The sequence below is a fragment of the Cervus elaphus genome, chromosome 5 (genome assembly GCF_910594005.1).
Source record: "Cervus elaphus chromosome 5, mCerEla1.1, whole genome shotgun sequence".
NCBI classification, from domain to species: Eukaryota; Metazoa; Chordata; class Mammalia; order Artiodactyla; family Cervidae; genus Cervus; species Cervus elaphus.
The window spans coordinates 41132070-41157724 of NC_057819.1; the positions used below are offsets into that span (position 1 = coordinate 41132070).

At 38.5% G+C, this 25655-nt stretch overlaps 1 protein-coding gene and 1 long non-coding RNA gene across 6 annotated transcripts in view; one reads left to right on the plus strand and one right to left on the minus strand.

The window, feature by feature from the left end:
• The first annotated feature begins 2703 nt into the window (after positions 1–2703).
• INTU (inturned planar cell polarity protein) overlaps positions 2704–25655 on the plus strand; it is a 94960-nt gene continuing 72008 nt past the window's right edge. For 3 of the 5 annotated variants that reach the window (XM_043902379.1, XM_043902383.1, XM_043902381.1), the window contains exon 1: positions 11286–11652. In XM_043902379.1, coding sequence (XP_043758314.1) covers positions 11507–11652 — 146 coding nt within the window. In that variant the 5' untranslated portion in view covers positions 11286–11506. Of the gene's footprint in view, positions 2996–9031; positions 9089–11285; positions 11653–25655 lie in introns of those variants that run through there. The other 2 variants (XM_043902380.1, XM_043902382.1) reach the window with 2 other exon arrangements.
• LOC122694094 lies at positions 3566–11300 on the minus strand. The gene is made up of 3 exons (XR_006341111.1): positions 11031–11300; positions 9543–9750; positions 3566–4259 (listed from the first exon to the last, which is right to left on the minus strand). It is a non-coding gene; the product is annotated as an uncharacterized LOC122694094 (long non-coding RNA).

Genomic DNA, 25655 nt, shown 5'->3' on the forward strand with positions numbered 1-25655 from the left:
TAAAATATATAAATATATTTTAATATATTTTTATATATAAATTTTATATATAATTTAATATATAAATATATTTATATAAATATAAATATTATATATATTATAGTTGAATACATCGATTCTAAAAGTAATATATATTTGCTATTTTACATTCTGAAAAAAAATACAGAAAGCATAAAGGAGAAGATAAAAATCACTCAATTCTAATTCCAGATGTAATCATTTTTAAGATTTGGTGAATATGCATTCAATTTCCTAACTGAATGTCATTAACCATTCTATTTAAATTTCATTTTAATAAATACATATTAGTTCACTGTATGAATAGACTTTAACCTACTTAAGTTACACTAATTTTAGATATTTATACTTTTAATATATTTGCTGTAATAACATACTATGATGAACATTATGATCTTCATTTTTTATCATTTCCTTGGGATTAATTTCTGAATTAAAAGATATAAACATTTTCAGATTCTTGAAACTCTTGGACTCAAGGCCACTAGGCAGAGTACAGGGCAGACTGAGGTACCTTACTGAAAATAGAAGGATTAAGTAAAAGTCTATGTATGTTAATAGATGAGATCCTCATCATTCACCTCTTCACTCACTTGGCTCCCAAAACACTGGCAGCCAGGATTCAAGACACTGATCCAACAGAAAAATCCTGCAGATAATGACATTTGGAAATCTACAGTGAAAAGCTAAGTCCCATTTAATAATTCTACATCTTAAAATTAATCTATTACTCTTTATATGTGTAATCTGCAACCAGTAGTATCTTTCAACTCAAACTACATTTTTCAGCATTTCTCCATGTATCCACAGTTATAATATCGTGCAGAATACTTTTCACTGCCCTAAAAATCCTCTGTGCTCTGCCTATTTATTCCTTCCTCAGGCAGTCACCAATCTTTTTACTGTCTCCATAGTTTTGCCTTTTCCAGAATGCCATATGTTGGAATCATAATGTATTTTGCCTTTTCAGACTGACTTCTTTCACTTAAGCTTCCTCTATGTCTTTTCATGGCTTGACAGCTCATTTATTTTTCACACTAGATATTATTCCGTTGTCTGGATGTACCCTGTTTGTTTTTCCATTCACCTACCGAAGATCATCTTGCTTGCTTCCCAGTGTTGGCAATTATGAACAAGGCTTCTATAAACATCCTTGTTGCAAGCTTTTGTGTGAACAAATTTTCAACTCATTTGGTAAATACCAAGGAATGTGACTGCTGGGTTGTGTGGTAAAAGTAGGTTTAATTCTGTATGAAACTGCTGAAGTATTTTCCAAAGTGACTGTACCATTTTGTATTCCCATAAGCAGTGAACACACACTCAATGTTGCTCCACATCCTCACCAGCACAGTGATGCCAGTGTTTGGATTTTAGACATTCTAACAGCTGTGTAGTGGTATCTCATTGTGTTAATTTGCAGTTCCCTAATTAGTGCTTCCCTGGTGGCTCAGATGGTAAAGAGTCTGCCTGCAATGTGGGACGCCCGGGTTCCATCCCTGGGTTGGGAAGATCCCGTGGGGAATGAAATGGCAACCCACTCCAGTATTCTTGCTTGGAGAATTCCAGGGACAGTACAGCCTGGTGAGCTACAGTCCATGGGGTCACAAAGAGCTGGAGGACAGAGCTCCTAATACACACAATGGCATATGATGTGGAACATGTTTTCATACCTTGTTTGACAACTAAATTTCTTCTTTGGTGAGGTGTCTGTTCAGGTCTTTTGCCCATCTTTAAAAATCAGTTTGTTTCTTTTCTTATGTTGAGTTTTAAGAATTCTTTGCATACTTTGAACAACAATCTTTTTTCAGATGTCTTTTGCAAACATTTTCTCCCGGGGTGCCCTTTTTTTTTCTCGTTATCTTGACAGCATCTTTGCAGAGGAGTTTTTAATTTTAATGAAGTCCACTTTATCAATTATTTCTCTCATAGATTGCTTTTTAGTGTTATATTTAAAAAGTCATTACCATGCCCAAGGTCATCTAGATTTTCTCCTAGACACTGTATTCTCATGTCAAGTGTATTTTTAAAGCAAATGGACTCCAAAAAGAGAATAAAGGGCCTATACTAGGCAGGTCAGCCACTATTTTTTATTTATCGTTGTAACTCCAAAGTCTAAAATTCAGTTTGGCACATGTCAAGAAATACGTATACAATGACCTGGATGAATGAATGGAAGTGGATTTTTTAGTCAGAATTTAAATTCCCACCAATAACGGGTACCCAGCTCGCCTCCCGTACTCATTATCTGGCCTCCCTCGGAGCAGTTGAGGCCTCGGAGCCCCTCAGCGGCCCCTCTGCTCTTCCTGTTCTTGGCCCTCCAAGCTGCAGGTGGTAGCTTCTAGGGGGCGGTGCGTGGACACGGGTGTCCCTCGCCTGGGGCAGCCTTGCGATCCGAGAAGGAAGAGGACAGAGCACTAGGCGGCGAAAGAGCGCAGCTTCGGGCGCCGCGCTGGAGACGCTCGACGGCTCGCCGCGGGCGCTCGGGACGCTGCTGAGAGCTCGATCAAGCGGGAGGGGCGAGGGGCCCAGACGGGGAAGCGGGGCGCCCCGGACTTGGTCAGCCCCAGGTGGGGTGGCGGCCGACAGAGCGCGCATCTGCCCGGGTCCTGCGGCGCGGGGGCGGTCTGGCCGCGGGCCGTGGGGTTTCCTAGATCCGCGCGGCTTGGCCCGAGGGCGAAGGAGAGGGAGGGCGCTCGCTAACACCGCAGCCCTTCAGTCCCAGGTTCTTCGCGACGGAAGCGGGCAGCCTTGTCCTTCAGCTCTCGGTTTCCCGGCGGCGGCCCAAGTCGTACCCCGGGCAGGCGGCGCCTCGAGCGCCCCGGGGGAGACCTCGCCGACGCCTGCGCCTGATACCTGCTGTGCGCCTTTGCAGCGATTCTCAAGTGGGCATGTTTCAGGTGGGCAGGGCCAGCATCCCCAAACCTGCCGCCCGCAGCCTGGAGGACCTGGACTCTGTGCAGCGCGTCCTCTTACACAGGTCAGTGCTGGGCCGGGGTATTCGGCGAAAGACCTCCCTCCGTTCCCGGGGAGGATGGCAAGGGGAGGGGCGACCTTTCTTTCCGGGGTCTTGCCGGGAACGTCTCTTTAGGGATTCTCCTCCGTGCGGCCCCCCGGATGGGACTTGGGTCCTAGCCTCCATCCCTTCCAGAATCGGATGCCCCGTATTCACCCGATTTGGTCGCGGGGAGTCTACCTCCGCGCGGGACCTGGTTACCCACCTCACTGCAAATACATCTCTTTCTTACTATACACGGAAGCGGGTGGGGGGTGGGTGGAGAAAGCCAAGCTGTTCTTTCAGTTCAGTTCAGTCGCTCAGTCGTGTCCGACTCTTTGCGACCCCATGAATCGCAGCATGCCAGGCCTCCCTGTCCATCACCAGCTCCCGGAGTTTACTCAAACTCATGCCCATCGAGTCGGTGATGCCATCCAGCCATCTCATCCTCTGTCGTCCCCTTCAACACCTCTAAACTTTCTCCAGGATTTAAAAAAAAAAAAAAAAGAGCTCGGAGAGTTTTGTTTGGATTTTGGTTCCAAAATCCAAATTAAATTAATTAGAAGGAGCTACTTTTTAATAATTCTAAATTCTACGTGCCACCAGCCCACACCCACATAGATTCACGGATGCACGTCCACACACATAACTGCACAAAAGAAACGTGAGATCGTCTCAGAAGGGTGAGAATCCCAACTTGCCGGTTAACTGCTAATGTCATTTACTTTGTCCAACCTTATACTTTATGTAAAATGGACTAACAAATATTAAATCCCATGGTAACGGTAAGCGGTTTATGGAAGAAAAAGTAAGAATTCACATGGAGAGCAAATTCTCTTTCCATTTTAAGATTAAGAGAGAATGGTTGAAAGGCCAGGCAGCTAATGCTGCTTTAATTCTAAGAAAGCCTGGACTTGGTAAGACATAATGTGGGGAAAAACTCTTTTAGAAATATATCAAAAGTATCTCTTGAATACATTTGTAGTGAGAAAGTGTAAGTGGCGCTTAGAAAGTAACTGTCAGGGGGAGGCTTATGTGAGTTCTCTCATCTGCAAACGTTTCTTGTGACCCTTTTAAGTCTTTGTACAAAACCATATGAGCTGTAGAAATCCTGTTCTGTTAGAAGTGTGAGTAAAGAAGAAAGACATCGTGCAAGGAAGAAATCGGGTCTCTTCGATTTTAAAACTGTCTTCTGAAACCTGCAATTTTCCACAGTTGCTTTTCTTCTCTTCTTCCCCCTGGAGAGCCCCTGCCATAAACAATAAAGTATTATCAAATGAGCAACTAAAAGGGGATTCTGTTAAATTCCCTAAGACAATTTCCCCTGCATTTGATAAAATTACAGTCCAGGAGTAAGCCCCCGAAATGTTAACTAGAAATTTATTCACAGTATGACTTTGATAAAGCCAGGAGGACTGTTTGTTTTAAATGCTTAAAACTCTGATGCAACAGAATTCCTTCATGTTTTAAATGTCAAGTACCAAAAAATTCCAAACTGACTAACACTACAGGGTTTCGGATCCAAAGCACAAACCTGTCTGAATGAACCAGGACAAAAGAGCATGTTTAAACTATAGCCATCAAAACTGAGATGATTATTTCGGAAGTAAGTAGTGGAGTGTTTCTGGAATAAACCTGCTCAGTATATGAAAAACTACTTTATCTGAATTACAAATAACTGCTCCCACATGCTATAGGAACCAATGGAATCTGAAACTGTGTCTTTGTCAATATGATGGCTAATAATTCTCTATTTCTAACATTCTCTGAAAATCTTTCTGCTTTTGCAATACATTATTTTTGTTTTCAAACATTTATTTAAAAATTTGAGACATCTATAGATGTTCCTATTTCATTTAATGAAAATAGATTTTCACACAAGTTTATGTATAATCAAATGTCTTTTGCTAGTATATGCAAAGATTTGTTGAGACGTAATGTAATAGAAATTAGAGAAATCAGATAACCTTTAAATTACACTCATTTATCATCACAGTTCTCAAGCTCTAGACCAGTACATGGCCTATGTTTTTATATCAGTCTTAAAAAATTTTTGTTTTTCCTTTAAAACATCCCTTGTAAGATATCCACAAAATTTGAGTAATTGCGTTAAAGAAACCAGTAGCCGTGAGCCATAGAAATTTTATAGACAAGAGAAAATAGAAGACTATTCTATTTTTACATCTTAAAGGATGATTCTTCTGAGTGTTTATTTTTTAATTACTTGTATATTTTCCATTGTAAATATGGTTTTCAAAATGTAAAGCATTAAATTGCTATGCTTTTGTAAAAGATACTTCAGCCAAACCAAGATTGAAGCAAAGTTCCAAATTTTTCTCTGCATGAGGTGTTAGCTTCAAAATATGTCAGTATTAAAATGAAACAATAGCTCAGCAAAAAATATTCAGCTATTGTTTTTTTATAAAAAGTTACATACAGGGTGTTTGAGTCAGGGACTCAAACTTCATTATTGCATTTCTCAGGTATTTTACTTAAATAAATCAATAAATATTTGTGTCAATCTTGATTATAGGAAGTACCCAAAAATACTAGCACTCAAATTTTGCAGGTTTTTTAAAATGTGTGCACAAGGTTACTGCAATTTAATCATTCCCTTGGAGTCCTATTCTGTTACATACTACATAGTTGTGGGACTTGGCAAGACAACCTGTCTGTACTTTCCTGTTCATTCTGTAATATATCCACCTTACAGGATGGTGGGTAAACTTCAGGTGATACTTAAATGCTCTATAAAATGAAAGTTCTATGAAATAAAAGGGATTATGTTTACAACTAATCCCTAAGAAAATTAAAACACAAAAGGATACCTATTTCTAAAGACTCTGAGAAAATTCAGCTAAGTGACTTTTGCCCAAAGCCTAAAGGCTAATGTCTTATTCTGGTCCAGGCTAGAGTGCCAGCATTTTGATGCTTCAGTAAGCAGAGGAGATGAGCTAAATGTGAATCTCTGAAAAGGTTTGATGACCTAAATTGGCAACAGCAAAATAAGCATCTTTAAAATACTTCAAATATCCAGAATTCTCAGGGGTAAAGGATGTCCCATTAGACAGTAATCCTGATGAATAAAATATCCTCTTAAATTCAAAAAGTAAAAACTAAAATCAGTAAGATCAAAGCTCTTTGAAAATACAGTATATATCACACACTGCTCTATTTCCTAACATGTAAGGCATTAGATTGCAAAGGTTATCTCATTTAGTTCTTAGCAACCCTGTATAGTTGGCAGGGATTATTACTGCTGTCTTCAGATGAAGAAACTGATTGTGTTCACAGTCAGTTGGTTATTAGTCCCAGAATCAGGATGAGAACCTGACTCCTCTAACTGGGGAATGCATGGCACTTATGGATTATCAAGCATTTTCATAGTCGTTATTAAATTATTGTATGTTCGATAAAGATAGAGACTTTTTAAAGATATTACTGAGGGTACTTGATGCTCATTTAGAAACTATGGTTTTTGTAAATCTCATGTGTTTCCTCATTTTTTCTTCATCAGCAGATTGTCAGGCATTAAGAATTTTTGCTGCTGTGTATTCCTGTTTTGATTGGCAGCTATTGATCTGTGGCAGTAGAACAGTTCACCAAATTTGTTAAAATTTGTAAATGAAAATATGAAATGAGAATAGTACGTGTAAATGAACTGGGTTTAGGGTTCAGCTTTGTGCCATCTACTTTAGTTACCTTTATGTTCACTTCTATATTCTCATCTATATTCCATTATTGTTCAAATGCAGTATGCATGATCTTAGAACAAATTCCATATATTCTTACAGGTAGTTCAATTGTTATACAGGAAAGTGAAAATTTTCAATCATAATGCAATTCTATAAACATGAGATTGCTGAAATGTTATATATTATGAATCTATCCCAAATTTGAAAAAGTCCACATTATATAGTCTCAGGTTTTAAAATGCTATTTTGCCGAGTCTACCAGTTAATTATTCATGATTTTAAATGACTGTGGTTGTCAATATTACTACATAGTTCATGAATTACTATTTCCATGTTCACAATTAAGGCAATATTAATTAGTTCCTAATAAACCTCCGTTACATGAATTTTTATCTAGCAATTAAAAATTTTTTAATGGACATGACCTCCTGTGGCCCTATTTTCATTTGGTTCTCATTACTAGCTTATATTACTATTTAGGAAAGAGCTCTTGAACCTGCTAAAAATACTAAATATTTAATTATGTTCTTATCTGGTGTATTTTATGTCAGTATTGTATTGTTTGCCTTGTTGAGATGGTAATCAATGGAAATAAGGACCTGATGTCTCATATATATTAAACTAAACATATCTGGGCCTCAGAAGATGGCTGGCTATTTGGAGTGGAACAGAAAATAAGAATATACCTAGATCTAGGAGTTCCCCTGTGGCCTACTGGTTAGGATTTTGGGCTTCACTTCTGTGGCCCAGAGTTCAGCGCCTGGTCAGGAGACTGAGACCAGGCAAGCCTCCAAGTGCAGCCAAAAAAAAAAAAAGAACCTAAATCTTTTGAGTCTTCCTGCAATTGATAATTATGAGACAGACAGGCAAAGTCAGTATTCTTACAAAGTCCTTGAAAATGACATTTGCTTCTTTTCCGTTCTTCATCCTCTCCAATACATCTAATGGTATCAAATATTAGTTTAGTTAAATATGACATATAAAGTTAGAAATCTGGAAATCAGATTATCTTACCCTGAAATTTTAAATAAGAATTTTAAAGGATTGCAATTATTTCTTCTTCTGTGAAAGATCAGGCAAAGGGATAACTTTTTCTGGGGAGGGGGAGGAATTTTGTTCATTAAACTTACAGAAATTAAGTTGACATAACTCAGATACTTATCTAGTGTGAAAGGACTTTTCCTAAAGATATACTTTTATGCGGCACTTCTTGCCCTGGTTCAACCTTGTGTAAGCTAGAAGACTGAAAAAAAAAAGTCATGTCTTCTAGGAATTGTCATTTGGTAGCAAATATAGATGCATTCCTAAATAATTTAGATACTAGGCAGACTGGCAATTAACAGAACTTTATGTGGTATGTTATGAGGGGAAGGTGGAAAGAGGAATTCTTACTAAGGTAGGAAAAGAGCCTGGGGAGACTTATTGAAAAAAGTACAACTTGAAATTGGGTCTCAAGGGAAAATGTAGTGTTTTGGATAAGCAGCATTCCATAGTGAGAGATCTGTGTGAGTAAATGATCTATAGAAGAGTTAAAAAATTTTTTGACACTTTATGTGTTAGGTATTTTACATGCATTGACTCATTGGATTCAACAGTCCTGTGAAATAGGTACCGATATCTTAACTCACAGATAGGAAAAGTAAAGTGTGGGGAGGTTTTTCACTCAAGATTAAACCCATAATTGTTTCTATAGCAGGGAGAGTTCTGCCTGCCAGGCTCAAAACTAGGAGGTGGGAATGGGTTCCTGTTTAGGAAATGGTCAGTGGGCCTGTAGGTAGGAAGCATAGAACCAAAGGAAGGCTAAGGGCAGTTTTTCCCAAGTTTGCCTTTAACCTGAGGATCACTAGGGCTACTTTTCAAAATAGAGCTTTCCAGGCTCCTCCTCTGGAGATCCTGATCTTGTTGAAGTGGGGTAGGATCCTAAAGCTGTATGTTTAACAAGCACTTCAGGTAAGATGTGTCGATTAGTTAAGTTCGACAGTTTGCTTAACTTGATTAATGTATAACAAGAAATAAAGTCTCTAATTCCGTATTAGTGCTCAGTTATTTGTAGAATTGGAAGGTGTTGTTTTTAGAGATTTCACAATTTGGATTTTATTCTCTGTTTAATGGGGTGGCATTGAGACTTATGAGCAGGATATGAAATTATCAGATGCTTATAGAAAATAATGAACTGTTATTTATAGTAGAAAATGTGTGCATGCATGCTAAGGCACTTCAGTCGTGTCTGACTCTTTGCAACCTATGAACTATAGCCTGCCAGGTCCTCTGTCCATGGGATTCTCCAGGCAAGAATACTGAAGTGGGTTGCCATTTCCTCCTCCAGGGCATCTTCCCAACCCCGGGATCGAACCTGCGTCTCTGATGTCTCCTGCATTAGTAGGTGGGTTCTTTACCACTAGCGCCTTTGTTAAAATTTAAAATGTCTTTTTTTTTTTTAAACGTCCAATAAGGTGCTTTTAAAATGATGAAAGTCTAACTTTAAAGAGGCACCGAAAGCATTTTAACTTTAGAATGGAATCTTAGGGATTGTGGTGAGAATATGTATGTTTTAACATGAAACAAAATATAACTATTATAGTGGTTCCACCTTTTAATAGTATCTCTAACTTTAAAAGTAATACACCTGTATTTTTTTTGGGGGGGGGGGGGACTCAGTATTGATGGAAATATGTTTCTTTTCTTTCCTGACTCTACTCTCTTGAGCTTCTGACCCCATTACTTTCCCCATCACTTTTACCTGGCAAGATTGTGTTCTAACTACCAGAGAAAATAAACACCACCACATGGAGACTGCCTTAGCCTCCTGAGTGACACTGGCAAGTCAGCACGCATACCTGCACCCTCCTCTGGGTACCAGCTTCAGAGAAGAAGTGTGGAGCAAGGTCATATCTCTCCATCTGTTCCTTAGGTGCCATCTCTTTCTGTCACCATCCCTTTACCCATTCATCCCTTTATGAACGAGTCCCTGTTTTCTAATATTTGTGGTATGTGGACTTCTCTTTTCAGGAAAGACTTCCAGATTTCCAGGGATGACAAACTTTACTATAATTTAAAATAAGCAGGTATAAGCTCTGTGCTTTACAGCTCTTTCATAAGATAAAACCAATTTTATAAATACCAATAAACTGCAAAACAAAATTCAATAGCTAGTTAACAGTTATTAAAAAGCATATTTAGAAATCAATACAAATAAAACCATTAAACTTAGGATATTCAAATATACATAATTTAATGTGACAAATGAAACTAAATTGCATCTTGAAAGTTTAAATATTTAATGGCTACTGCCCAGGTTCTTTTGGGCAATATATATGCATATATCTCTCTGGGCTATGGGATGACTCATCTTTCACTACTCTTCACTGTTTGGAACATAATATTCTGTAATAACAAGATAAGTTAAGCCTTCCTCTAAGAAATCTGCTGTGGCCCTACATGTCCCAAGTTTGTTTTCCTTTGGGTATTCCATTAGAAGTCTGTATTTATCATAGTACACTATATGTTATAAATTGCACATTCATCTTTCAGTCTCTACCATCTATCCATATAGTTTAAGTTGAATCCCCAGCCCCCATCCATTGAGATCATAAAATAACATTAAGATCTTTTTAAAAAAAATTAATGGCTATAATAGGAAAATTTTCCCATGCATTTCTTTTGAAAACATTTCTATTATCATAATATTCATCATACTTTACATATAAAGACATTTAACTTTTACCCTTTTGCTGAATATTAAGCTTGTTTTCAGCTTTTTATTTTTAAAGTTTATTTGCATCTCTTATTTTCTTAGACTAGATCTCTAATACCGAATTACTGATCTTTAATAGTTGAATTACTGGGTGCTGAGGAAGAAATATAATCTAATGGTTAATGACTTCAGCTCTTGTTGGTTTTGTTTCCTGCTACCCGTGTGACCATAAACAAGATGAATAACCTCTCTAAGCTTCAGTTTCCTTATTTTAGTATAGAGAAATTTAGTTCATATATATTCATATACCTATGAATAGAGCAAGTAATTAGAGCAATGGCCGAATCTAAATAAATGCTATTATCTTGTACATTCCAAAAAGAGTTGATACAAGTATTCGCAAAAGACAGGTAAATTATACCTGTGTACACTTCCAACTTCAGTGATGAGAACACTTCATCAAATTATAAAATTTTCAGTTAGAAAATGAACACGCAGTTGATTTCACAATGTTGGCACCAATTTAAAGCACCTCTACAACATCTGCTTGGGAGAACTGTGAAAATATTTTCTTCTGTGAAACAATAAGAAAACCGAAGAAATAATGGCGCATATTTACATTAATACCTACATGGCATTGCTTAAAAGCGTCCATTTCAAGCACGGACAGGGAGGTAGAGGGTTGTTTCCTTTACTCTAGGGAAACGCAGGCGGAGCCCATCTAAGGTTTTGGACAGCTGTTCGGTGTAGCAACAAAGTCCAAACTGCAAGAAAAAGAAAAAACCCAGTGGGCCTCCACTAGTTTTAATAAGTTAAGCTGTTCCAAAGGAGTGTCTTTCGGGGAGCGTAAGTGGTTAAGTTTTTGCTTCTTCCATTCTTCCCGGAAGTCCTGGAAAGTTTAGTTCATTGGCTGCTTTCAGGGGGGGTCTCAGTTCTCTCCAAGAAGCTTCCCCGTCTCCCTGGCAACCTGAGCTGCCACCAATTGCAGCTGAGAATTAGTGGTCACGTGGCCTCGGTCGCTTCCCGAGAGGAGGGAACATGGCGGCCCCGGCAAGCAGTAGATGCGGGGTTTGAATTACTATACTTGTATCAGCGGCATCCCTGCTCATGGCGTCTCTGCCGTTGTGCGGTTCGGTTCGGAGCCCAGAGGGACTCCCTGGAGACCCTTCTTCACAAGAAGAAGATCACGATTATGATCCTGAAGATCCGGTCAGCGACTCGGGTTCATACTCCTCTACGAGTACAGACTCTAAGTAAGGTTTTCGAAGAGGGACAATTAAATCCATCCTTTCTGTCCCGAAAGTGTACACGTGGGGCGGGGCGGGGGGGAGAGATTTCGAGAGTGTTGGCATGGTAGAGAATGAGTGTTTGAGGTTCTATAATAAGTGGGGGTTATTTGCACCAGGTTTCAGCTGTGCGATAATGTGAGCAGAAATGACTGTTACTGTATACATTCTTTGTTATTGTAGGTTTTAAGGAGGAGGCTCTCTGGTGAGTTTTGTAATATATCAGAGTATATCTGCTAGAGTGTTCACAAAATTCTGTTCTGTCGCAGTGTCTTCTTGCTTTGGTGTCATGATCTTTGTGACTTTAATCTTATTAGTATTTAGAGTGAAGGGACACCTTCTGCGTTTGGTCAACTATTTTAATTACGTAGGTTTTTTTTGCCGTTATAAAACTGAATAGATATATAAAAGAAAGTAGATCAACTCCAGCCTCACCGTCGAGAACAACCTCTCAACTTTTTGGAGGTATTTCTGCTGTATTTTAGCTTTTGGGGGGGTATTTCTGCTGTATTTTCCTATGAACTTCCATGGCTTTTTTGTTTTCTATTTTGTGTCATAATGTAATTTTTAAATACAGAATATCTTAAGTATTATTTTCTATTTTCTTATCCCTAAAAATGATGCAAAGTTATTATTGTTCACAGTACCCAATGCTGCTTCAGTTTTGAAGGCATTTATCCCTTACTGCTATGAATTGGGAGAAGGCAATGGCAACCCACTCCAGTACTCTTGCCTGGAAAATCCCATGGGCAGAGGAGCTTGGTAGGCTGCAGTCCATGGGGTCGCAAAGAGTTGGACATGACTGAGCGACTCCACTTTAACTTTTCACTTTCATGCATTGGAGAAGGAAATGGCAACACACTCCAGTGTTCTTGCCTGGAGAATCCCAGGGACAGCGGAGCCTGGTGGGCTGCCGTCTAAGGGGTCGCACAGAGTCGGACACGACTGAAGCGACTTAGCAGCAGCAGCTATGGATTGAGAACTTTTTGGAAAGGTCAAGTAAAGTAATCAGTGTTAGCTTGAAACAACCAGCTGTGAAACTGTTCTGGTGCCAAAACATCCATCAGTGACCGCCATATATAGTCATTCTTAGAATGACATTTTATATGTATTTAAAAGGAACAGGAGTATTTAACATGTATTTAGGGGTATCAGTTACTTGGCAATTATTTTCACCCATAGGTATGTAAAACATTTTTATCATTATCTTTAAAAAGCAGGAGGATAAAACCATCACTACTGGCTGCTTAAATGTATTCTAGAGGCTTAATGAGGACAGATTATATTCTGGAAGATGAACAAATTAAAGGATATCAAACACTTTGTGTAATCTTCTAGTGTGGTCATTTAAAAAATAATTTAAAAATTCACGGCTGTCAAGCCAGGCTGCTTGAAGGGAAGTATGGATTATGTGGAACCTTCTTTGGTCTTGCTATGGGAGCCATAGACAATGTGAGATTCAAACTCTTGGTTTCTCTACTTCTTAGAATCACACACTTTTAGTCCAGAGAGCATCTATAATTTTCTTAAGGTCACACAGTTGAGTGTTGTCAGTGGAGAAATTTAGGAGACCTGTTTTCAAAGGGGGTGTGTTGATTTTGATGAATGAATAAATGAGCTAGCCCTGTTACCTGGGAAGTGAGCAAGCTCAGGACCTTGTGTTAGAAAATGTGTTATTTCAAAGCATTTTGTGATTCAGGGAGCTGGACAAGACTGGAGCGACTTAGCATGCATGCACGCATTAGAGAAGGAAATGGCAACTCACTCCAGTATTCTTGCCTGGAGAATCCCAGGGACAGAGGAGCCTGGTGGGCTGCTGTCTATGGCGTCGCACAGAGTTGAACATGACTGAAGCAACTTAGCAGCAGCCGTGTGATTCAGAATACATGTATATATGTATTATATTTTAGTTTTTTTCTTTAATGGCCTTTAAATTTTCTGTATCAGTCATTTCCTGATCACTCCATATATCCCAGTGTCCTTAACATCCTAATAATAAGACTACAGGAAATCTTAAATGTAAACTGTTGAGCTGGTCTATATTTCAAGTCCTACCAAGATACAGATTTTATGGCTGTCATTTCTTGGTGTTTAGAACGTTCAAGTTGATATACTGACCTGACCAGGTAGACTTCTGTCTGTTTTTTCCTTAAGATATTTACCTCCCTAAGGTGCAGAGTCACCAGTGCAAGTGATGGCCTTCCCAGCTTGGACAGTACACGGGAACATGTGGATCACAGATGTAGGGATGTGAACCTAAGCTTTCTCATCAAAGCTAAGAGATATGAATTGCTTTTGTCTTTCATTGCCTACATGGAGGTTATTGAGGAAGTTACACCACTTACTGATTCACATAAAGTGTCCTGAATTTTCAAGGTTCCGGTTAATTTCTGCATATTCTTTCTGGAAATTGTCATTGTTTCTGGCATGCTTTGAAACTGAAAACCAATTTGAGCTGCAAGTTATTGTCAATACAGAATTAATAAGTTTATCATTTTTTACAGAAGATGTCTTTAAGGTACATTCTGGTTGTAGTACTTTTAATAGGTACTTACAAGAGGAAATTTTTAAATTAGTGCATTACCTCCTAACCTGGCATATTGGCTAGTCCCTGAAGAAGCTTCAGAGGTAATACTGGAGGGTGGGTTGGGTTGAGGGAACCATTGACAAGTTTTCAGTCCTGAAATGACAGAAATACATTTACTTGCAATAACTCCATATTTCTTTGCTTTGGTTTACAGTTATCCAACTCATTGAAGCCACATTGGTTTGTGTTGGCCAAATTACCAGTTTTCATAAAATTGACCTAGATTTTTGATTTTTCGAAGTGAATTGTTTATTGTTGTGAGTTTTAAAACCTTGACTAATGGGGAGAAAAAAGGATACTTTAGAAAGAGAATTCAGCTGTAGAAAGCTAAGCAATGTCCACTAAAAATAAGAATGACTGGAGAAGAGAAATATGTCCTTTAAATTTTTTTTCTGGGATATTTTAACATCTTTATTAAGTGTAACTGACATATAATAAATTGTACATATTTAAAGTGTACGATTTAATAAGTTTTGACATGTATACATCTGCCAAGATAATGAACATATCCTTGTCTTCCAGAAGTTTCCCCGTGTGCCTCCCCAATACTACTCATGCTTGCCTCACTCCTTACAACCACTTATCTGCTTTCTGTAGTGATAGATGAGTTTGTATTTCCAGAGTGTTATAAAAATGAAATCATACAGTGTGGACTCTCTTTTTTGTCTAGCTTCTTCTACTCAGCATACTTATTTTGAGACTCATTCATATTGTTGCCTAAATGTATTTCTCTCCTTTTTATTTCTGAATAGGACTCCATTTATTTCTGAAGAGGATTGAGCATAGTTATTTTGAGATTCATTTTGTTACTTATATGTAGTTCTTTCCTTTTTATTTCTGAATAGGATTCCTTGGATATATCAAAATTTGTCTTTTTCTTGGGTTTTAGTGTGGGAAGGTGCTAATTGAAGAATCAAAATGTTTCATTCAGAGTTAGGGTGCAATATATTATTAATAATATCCAGTTAGTACAGTATTTTCCTTTTTCTTTCCTATTCTGAACCTTGACTTCTCTTTTCTTTTAATTTTTCTTTTGTCAAATTATATACATTAAAAAGTCAAACAGTATGTAGCTAGGTTTATGATGAGATATGGTAATTCTCTGCCACTGTCTCCATCTCAGCATATTGAAGAGAATTCATTGTCTGCCTTGTTTCCCCACTAGTGTTGCCCATCTCATTTGCTGACCTCCCTCTCTTTTTACTCAGGTCTTCAGATCTGGTAAGTCTCCAATCCTGTTGACTTGCTTTTCTAATATCCACCCTACCACCTCCTTCCCCTTCTCACAGGCACCGCCTTACTTAAAGCGCTCGCCTGTCCCTTATACCAGTGGAGTAGCCTTATAACTGGTCTGAGCGCTTCTAACTTCTCCTGTTTGCTGTCTTTCTTCCATACAGCTGACTGTTTCCTTTCTAAACTATAGTTCTAAATTATTTATCTTGTAGAGAATCTATTACAAAAAGATACAGTGTAGCAGTTTGGATCAAAAGTATAATTAAACACAAGCATGAATATTACCAACAAAGCTAACTAAAATGAAGTAGATATCCAGATCATCCTTATGATCAGGAAAAGAAGGCTGAGATTTAAAACCTTATCTAATATTTCAGGTTTGATCACTGCAGACTGTATTGTTCAAAGAATTCAACCACTTCAATTACAATGAAATTCCTTATAATGTAGCCTGAAATAACTGAAACTTTTGACTAATTTTGTTAGTATCCATAGCATATTTGCAATGTCAAAATAATTTTTTCAGCAGATTATTATGAGAGGCATTTTGGTTCAGTGTAATAAGTACCGGATTAAGAGTAGGGTTCAGAAAACCTGAAAGTGTTGACATTTTAATTTCATCAAGTTTTCTCTGGTTTTTAGGAATTCAGAATTAATTCTTGGTTGTAACTTATTAGTTTACAGGATGTTTCAAGAGCGCTATATTCTAAGGGGCAAACACTTAAAGAGAAAATAAAGGCTGAATGTATAAGCGTTTCTATCTCTTTGGAAATGAAACCTTTGTGTGGCTGCCTTAGAAAAGACATGCTTTTCTGTAACATAAAAACTATCTTCCTGGTAACTGGGAAACTTTATGGGCCTTTATCTTTTTTAACTTTTATTTTAAAATTGGAAATATTAGGATAATTGTGTTAGGGCAGTGTAACTACTATTTGTGATGCTATATAGTGGTTGGATGATTCATGGCATTATACATTTGTCTAAACCTATAGACTGTACAACACCAAGGATAAACAGTAACGTAAATTGTGGATTTGGGGTGATTATGATTATCAGTTTATCAGTTGTAATAAATGGACCACGCTGGTGAAGGATGTTGATAGTGGAGGAGGTCATGCATGTCATGGGGAGGGAGTATATGAAAAGTCCCTGTACCTTCTGCTCAATTATGCTGTGAACCTGAAACTGCTCTAAGAAAGAAAAGTCTATTAAATCATTTTTCTACTCAAAAGCTTGATGTCCTCCCAAATAAATTCCAGATTCCTGAGGATGCTTTTTAAAGCTATTTTAGATCTCTTCTTTAGCCTCTCAGACCCATCTTTGATGATCTTCCTTTAAGTCACCTTTATTCCTACTCGTCTTAAATCTGGCCACTAATTAAAAAATATTCTAGGGAATTCCCTAGTGGTCCAGTGGTTAGGACTCCATGCTTCCACTGCAGGGGGCACAGGTTCAATCCCTAGTTAGAGAACCAAGATCCGACAAGCCATGAAACATAGCAAAAAAAAAGAAAAAAATCCTAAACTGAGTGGTATATAAACAGTAGAAATTTATTTCTCACAGCTCTGGAGACTGGAAGTCCAAGGTCAGGATATCAACATGCCAAGTTCTGGTGAGGGCCCTTTTCCAGGTTACAGACTGCACATTCTCATTGTATTCTCACATAGTAGAGAGGAGAAACAAGTTCCCTGTGGCTCTTCTAAGGGCATTAATTCCATTCATGAGGGCTCCACCCTGGCAACCTCATCTAATTCTAATTACATCCCAAGGGCCCCACCTCCTGATATCATTGCATTGGGGGGTAGTGTTTCAAAATATGAATTCCTGGGGAACATAAGAATTCAGTGCATAATATTACTACACTGAAATAGTCACCCATTCTCATTCCTACAGTGTTCTTTTACTCCTTCTATACTTTATACATTTATAAAGTATACATTTATAAATGTATACATCTGTTTGAAATAAGTTTTCTTCCTGTCTCTACTTGTCATCATCATTCAAGATCCCATTTAAGTGCTACTTTCTCCTGGAACCTTAATTGATCCTTTTTAGACTTAATTGTGGATCACAACAAACTGTGGAAAATTCTTAAAGCGATGGGAATACCAGAACACCTTACCTGTCTCCTGAGAAGCCTGTATGCAGGTCAAGAACCAGACAGTTAACTGATTCAAAATTGGGAAAGGAGTACGTCATGGCTGTATGTTGTCACCCTGCTTATTTAACTTATATGCAGAGTACATCATGCAAAATGCCAGGCTGGATGAATTACAAGCTGGAATCAAGATTGCCAGGAGAAATACCAACAACCTCAGATATGCAGATGATTCTACTCTAATGGCACAAAGTGAAAAAGAAATAAAGAGCCTCTTGACGAGGTTGAAAGAGGAGAGTGAAAAAGCTGGCTTGAAACTCAACATTAAAAAAGATTATGTCATCTGGCCCCATCACTTCCTGGCAAATAGAAGAGGCAGAAGTAGAAGCAGTGACAGGTTTTATTTTCTTGGGCTCCAGAATCACTGCAGATGGGGACTGCAGCCTTGAAATTAAAAGATGCTTGCTCCTTGAAAGAAAAGCTATGACCAATCTAGACAGCATATTAAAAAGTAGAGACATTAGTTTGCCAACAAAGGTCCATATAGTCAAAGCTATGGTTTTTCCAGTAGTCATGTATGGATGTGAGAGTTGGACTATTAAGAAAGCTGAACACCAAAGAACTGATGTTTTTGAACTGTGGTGCTGAAGTCTCTTCAGAGTCCCTTGGACAGCAAGGAGATATAACCAGTCAATCCTAAAGGAAATCAACCTTGAATATTCATTGGAAGGACTGATGCTGAAGCTGAAGGTCCAATACTTTGGCCACCTGATGTGAAGAGCTGCCCACTGGAAAAGACCCTGATGCTGGGGAAGGTTGAAGGCAAAAGGAGAAGAGGGCTCAGAGGATGAGATGGTTTGATGGCATCACCAACTCAGTGGACGTGAATCTGAGCAAACTCCAGGAGATGGTGAAGAATAGAGAAGCCTGGCATGCTGCAGTCCATGGGGTCACACAGAGTCATACACAACTTAGCAACTGAACGATAACAAGATTTGATTTCTCCAGTAACAGTTTTTCTCCTGCGTGGTTGTTGTTTAGTCACTAAATAGTATCTGACTCTTTGCCATCTCAAGGACAACTCCTCGGTCCATGGGATTTCCCAGGCAAGAATACTGGAGGGGGTTGTCAGTTCCTTCTCTGGGCAGTCTTCCTGACCCAGGGATCGAACCCACATCTCCATTGCAGGCAGTCTTTTACTGCTGAACTGCCAGGGAAGCTCTTGTTTTCTTTATAGTAGTTTTCATTCCTCACTTTTGGCACTTGTGTTTGAGCTAGATGAAGAGCTGTCTGTCCACCTGACATCTTTTAAAAGCACAGTAAAGGTCTAGCAGAAACCGATTTGCTGGTCTGTGATTCCAGTTCTACCAGAGTTAGATCGTGTCCTTAGCTTAGGGCACTGTAGACTTGCGCCGTTTAGCTGAAGTATTGGGATAGGGGATGGGGTCATTATTAGCATAGTTCCAGTGGAGGTGTGTTCCTGATGTAAAGAGTTGTTTCATGCAACAAGTTCACAGTTGTTAGTTCACTGACTCATCCTTCTTCTCTGTTGTGCTTCACATTTGTTCCACTGGTGGCTGTGGCTGGACCAGAAGGAACACCATCAGTCCACCCCAGGTTCCCCACCTTCTCAAGCTGCCTTAACAGCTAGCACAGATTTTAACCATTAAAATCATTGTTTCCTTTTAGAAAACAAGCAAAAGACTTTGGAGATGAAAATTTAGATATTGCTGGTAGACAGAACGTAGAAATGAAAACAGAAAAGCATTGCGCAGACCAGTCCTTTCTGAACCAAGCCCAGGTAGAATCCATGATAATTTTTCATTCTGCTTTTATTTTGTGTGGCTTTTCTCTGTCCCTATACTTGTCCTGCTGTAGCTATTAGTACTGTGTGACTACATAGCGACATGTATTGGCTACCTAGGTAAAGTACATTGTGCCTTTCCCACTAAAAAGAAAAAAGTATAACATAAGAGGTTTGAAATTGTAGCCAAAATCTGTTTTCCTTAAGGAAATGTGCCGTGAGGGCTGGCTGTTTCATAACGTTTTTCTCGTTCTTATGGTGACCGAGGAAATGCTGATGCTATTTAGCTTGGTGAAAAATGCTGACATTAATGCAGCTAAGGATCTGAGAGATTCGATAACTTAGAAGAAGAAAAAAAGATGTAGTATCAACATGGAATTCTTGAATACATCAGTAATTGAGCAACTTATCAGCATTATCTAAAGTTTGTTTTCTTTAATATATTTCTGTTACAGCTTATGTAAGCAAACTAGATTATCTGCAAACTAGCAAGTTTTTCTCTAGGAAGAAGGCCTCTGCCCATATTTACCACATCATTTAGAGTTTGAACCCAATTGATGTGCCATCAAACTTTGCAGGCCAACTATAAATACACAGTTATTTCTGTTTAGAGCAAAGCAGAATAAACAAAGTAAGAATCTCATTGAAAGACATTTGCACAATAACAGCTTTGCAGCTTGCACCATAGGATCTCAGAAAAAGAGATGAAAGGATATTTATGTTAATATTGATTACTGTGACCCATATATCATCAAAATCTTAATTAAAAAAAATGAATCTTTTATTTTGGAATAAATTTATGTTTACAGAAAAGTTGCAAAGGTTGTACAAAGAGTTTCTGTAAATTCTTCACCCAGTTTTTCTCTGATGTTAACTTTTTACACAAATATGGTATGTTTGTCAAAACTAAGAAATTAACATTAGTACAGTCCTATTATTAACTAAACTCCTGACTTTATTCAGATTTCACCATTCCTCTGCTTAAGTCCTTTTTCGGTTCCCAGATCCAGTCCAGAGTATCACATGGCATTAGTCATCCTGTCTCCTTAGTTTCCTCTGGTCGTGACAGTTTCTCAGTCCGTCTTTGTTTTTCATAACCTCAGTCACTTAGTTAAGGTGGTGACTGCCAGATTTCCTCACTGTGAAGCTGCCGTATTTCACTTCCCATGCTCTCTTCTTTGTAAGCACATCGCTGAGTCCAGTGTACACTAAAGAGGAAGAAAGATTAAGCTCCATCTCTTAGAGTGAGGTGTATCTACATACAATACTAATTTCACTATTAGTGAATAGTTGCAATGAAAAGTTGGGGTTTCTTATTGTTTTTAGTACATCTCATCCATTATAATCGAACTAGTTTGAGAGTGTGGTCTTTCCACCTCTGTAAACTTTCTGGCATGTTTATCAGTTATACTCTTGATGTTTTTGTGATAGGAATTGATCACCTGTAGTAGAAATAAGGAGGGCTTTTCCTGTGGCTCAGTGGTAATGAGTCTGCCTACAATGCAGGAAGCTGCAGGAGATGCAGGTTCTATCCCTGAGTTGGGAAGATTCCCTGGAGGAGGGCATGGCAACCCCCTCCAGTATTCTTGCCTGGAGAATCCCCATGGATAGAGGAGTCTGGCAGGCTACAGTCCACAGGGTCGCAAAGAGTCAGACCTGACTGAAGCGACTTTGGACGCACGCACAAAAGTAAGGAACCTTCTGGGAATCCTGAACTGTGGCCTTAAAGGCAGGGTCTAGTTTTGGTTCATGTGTCACCAGCACTTAGCTGGAACCTAGCAAACAGATTGTTGGAGACATCTTCGTTTACTGCTAGGGGTTGGAAGAGTGCGGAAATACAAGGAGCTATATCTAATAAAGGTGTACATTTCTCCACAGCTCTGACTGTGGGGCGAGAGGACTGGAACTGCCATTTATTTGTCCTTAACTGTGCCAGACACGTTATTTTACTTGCTGTTGATGACAGCTCTGTGAGATAGCTAGAATCCATTTACTAGAAGAGAAAAGCTAAAGCTCAGAAAAGTGAAAATCTCAAAAGAACAGTTTGAACCAAGGTCTGTGACTTCTCAGTTCATTTTATTATGTGTTTTGTCTTCATTTGTAGTTTACTACAGTCATTTCCTTCTCTTTATTTTTGTCTCTTATCCCCTTTTTAAAAATTTCTTCCTCTTAAAAAGCAAATTATTCTGCTTAAAGTGAAGTATTTTTTTAAATCCATAGGTTAAGAAACTGGATCTTATTCATTGCTGGTGGAAATGTGAATTGCTATAGTCTTTGGGTAAAAATATATATGTATATACATATATATCACAAGTATATATGTGTGCGTGTGTGTGCGTGTATATGTACATAAATATATTTCCCTACATAAAAAGATGGTTATTGTATTGTTGTTCATAGGAGATCCCCCCCCCAAAAAAGTGAATGTAAAGCTTATCAGTAGGTGAGTAATCAAATATGCTACATCCCTCATGTTACATATCTTAATGTAGCCGTTAGGTATTTCTGAATCATGATTTTAAGTGAGAAATTATACAGGTGTGTGCATGTGTGTATGTATAGATTCCAGTCACTTTTTCAAAACAAACAGTAGCAAATTTCCCTATATATATTTTATATTGTTATAAGAACATAGATTTTCAGAAATTTTTTTTATTGAAGTATAGTTGATATACAATGTTATATATCAATATATAATGTTAGTTTCTTGTATGCAGCAAAGTGAATCAGTTGTACGTATATATCTATATTCTTTTTCATATTCTTTTCCATTTTGGTTCATTACAGGATATTGAATATAGTCCTTTGTGCTATATAGCAAGACCTTGTGTGGTACGTAGATTTTAACATCATTTATGTCAGTGAAAGATAGGAAGGGAGGATGACATCTACAATAATTACATGCCATTTATGTAAGATGAGTCTGCCTATATATATAAGAAAGGATGCATGAAAGTATAGTTGCCAACTAGAAATCTCAGTTCAGTTCAGTTCAGTTGCTCAGTCATGTCCGACTCTTTGTGACCCCATGAATCACAGCATGCCAGGCCTCCCTGTCCATCACCAACTCCCGGAGTTTGCTCAAACTCATGTACGTCGAGTCGGTGATGCCATCCAGCCATCTCATCCTCTGTCGTCCCCTTCTCCTCCTGCCCTCAATCCCTCCCAGCATCAGGGTCTTTTCCAGTGAGTCAGCTCTTCGCATGAGGTGGCCAAAGTATTGGATTTTTAGCTTCAGCATTAGTCCTTCCTGCTGCTGCTGCTAAGTTGCTTCAGTCGTGTCTGACTCTGTGCGACCCCATAGACGGCAGCCCACCAGGCTCCCCTGTCCCTGGGGTTCTCCAGGCAAGAACACTGGAGTGGGTTGCCATTTCCTTCTCCAATGCATGAAAGTGAAAAGTGAAAGTGAAGCCACTCAGTTGTGTCTGACTCTTAGTGACCCCATGAACTGCAGCCTACCAGGCTCCTCTGCCCATGGGATTTTCCAGGCAAGAGTACTGGAGTGGGGTGCCATTGCCTTCTCCGATCAGTCCTTCCTAGTCAGCATCAATTCTTTACTCTTGCTCATCATCACATCTAATCAGTCTTAACGTCCTGGTGATTTTCAGGCGTCTCTCAAATGTTTTTCCTGCTTTCCATTTCCTCTCCCGTTGCCTTAGTTATCATATTTGCTTGGACTATGGAAGCAGTCTCCTGCATGGCCTCTTACCTTTAATTTTTGTCCACCTCAACTTCTTCTATCATCCTGTCAAAGTAGAGCTATTCAAAGGTATCTGACTTGGAAACCCTCTACTAAAACTCTTCACTGATGCTCTCTGACCTACACAACAAAATCCAAACCTTTTGCCGGGGTCCTTCTCAAAGTTAGAACTCCACATCTCCTATCATTCCCCACCTCATCAACTTCGCTCTGACAACCACAGACTGGCTGTCGTTGTCTACATAGACCAAGGAGACTACCCGTCAAGGCCTTTGCTCATCCTGCTACTTCTGTTTGGAATTCTCGTCTCGTCCTCTCCATCAGCCCCCCAAGCCCTCCTCCCTGGCCATTTTAAAACTCACCTCTGTGGTTTCCCAACTGGAAAGTCTCCCTTAATCCCACCCTCAACTTGGCCAAGCTGGATAAGCTCTCTTTTGCACTGACCATGTGTATTGTCATGAACTCTTTCTCAGTTTCTCCTCTCCTCTGGACAAGGGTGGGAACTGATGTTTTCATCACTGTAATTCTAGTACTCAGCACAGTGCCTGGCGCTGTTTACTTGTTCCACTACTGACACACTCCCTCCTTGGCACACTCCCCTGCTGGGATCATTAACTCATAACCAAAAAGTGGTTTCACATTCAGATTTTAGAGAATAAGATGAATCATCTTCATGTTTAGCAGGGAGGGATAAATGTTTCTTTGGGATCACATATCTTTAAATAACATAGATTAAAAAGGTGAGATTTTAAAGCAAATCAGCTTCATTCATTTTCTAATTGATATATATCTTCATAAGTAATTGTGTATAATTATGGTATTTTCGTTGTGCCATTTTGAATTATGGTACATTGTTATTTAATATTTTATGACAAAGATGCAGTTATTTATCAGTAGAACTGCAGAGTTATTAAATGTTGATGTCTGCAGATATAGACAGATATATTCAAAGCAACTGATAATGGTGAATAAACACATGTGCCTAAGTGCCTAAAATGATGCCACACATTGGGGACCAGCACAGGCCAAAGAAATGTTAGTTTTGATATCTGGGGATAGTTATGCTTTTTTTTTTTTTTTTTTTACCAAACATATATAGTTGAAAATTCAGTGTTAATTACCAACCACAGACCAGGGCAGTGGTTAGTTTCAGACTGAGTAATAGAATAGTACTTTTTTTTAAAATTAATTTTCATGATATTTAGAAAGAGACACTTGTTACAAGTTAAAAGAACCAGGATTGCTAATAAATACTGCAGAAAGTAGAGATGTCATATAACTGACTGAATGATTAGGACCCAGCTTATACCCTTTCATGCCAACATATTACAGTCCACGTTTCTGAAAAAACTCTCTCCAGTGTAACAAATTTTGCTTTAAAGTATACCAATTTGAAAGGTGAACTGTTTGTAACATTGAACAGGGTAGAGTTTGTGGTTAGTTCTGTTACCTTAAGAAGAATATTTTTGTTTTTCAGTGCTGTTTCAATCACTTTAATAGCAACAATTTTTTTTTTTCAATGTCCTACTTCCCAGTTAGAAGGTTTTTTTTCTATAATCACATAATAATTTATGTAATTTGTGGTGTACTTTTCCTGCTAAAATTGTTCATTAAAAAGAATTTTATGGACATTTTAGGCTACAAAGTGATTATTATTAACTGTGATTGTATGATAAATTAGTTGATCTCAGCAAAGATTTTATTTCATGGTGAGTGAATGTTCCTCTTTTGAAAATGTATTTTATAAACAAAGTCTCTCAATATTGGTAGGCTTTAGTTTTTGTTTTAGCATGTCAGCCATGATGTATAATTTCTATGCAAATAAGATGTTTTTATGTACAATCTCCAAACGTCTTACATCTGTGGACATAATTGCATAATCAACTACTAATGTAAATTATTGTCCAGTGAAATTGTCTAAAGTGAACAAAAACCACACAGGGAATTAAATTTAAAAAACAAAACAGAACCTTGGGTTCTAGGAGAGGGCCATCTCTTTTTTCGTTTGTTTTCTTTTCTATCACTGTGCCATTTTGATCCCCTCTCCTCCAACCCCAGTTCTTCAAAGCTCTACAAACAGCATTCTACGGTAAATAATGCTGATGCTCACAGTAAATTAGGAACAGAAAGGAGACCTTGAGATAATCGAGGCGCTTTCGCCCTTCCCATCCCCCTGCACCCCAGCCTATACCCTCACCCCCGTGCTGGAAAGGCGTAACTGTTTTTTTTTTTTTTTTTTTTTTAGTGGAGTGCAGTTTATTACGCCGGCGGGCCCAAGGCAGAGTCTCCTCTTAGCCAAGGACCCCGACCAGCATTTGTGAAAATCTTTTATACCCCATGTGTCCAAACCCACTACCCCAATTCCCTTGAGACTTACATAAACAAAGGAAGGGTAAATACAACTACAATAACCCCATCATTCACGTGTTATGTGTTCAAACAGTCAATAATCAATAAGCCCGCAGTTACATAACAAATAGTTAATAACTGATAAGCCTGTGCTTACATTCTGATAGCTAGTGTCCGGAGGCAGGGGTGATTAGTGTCT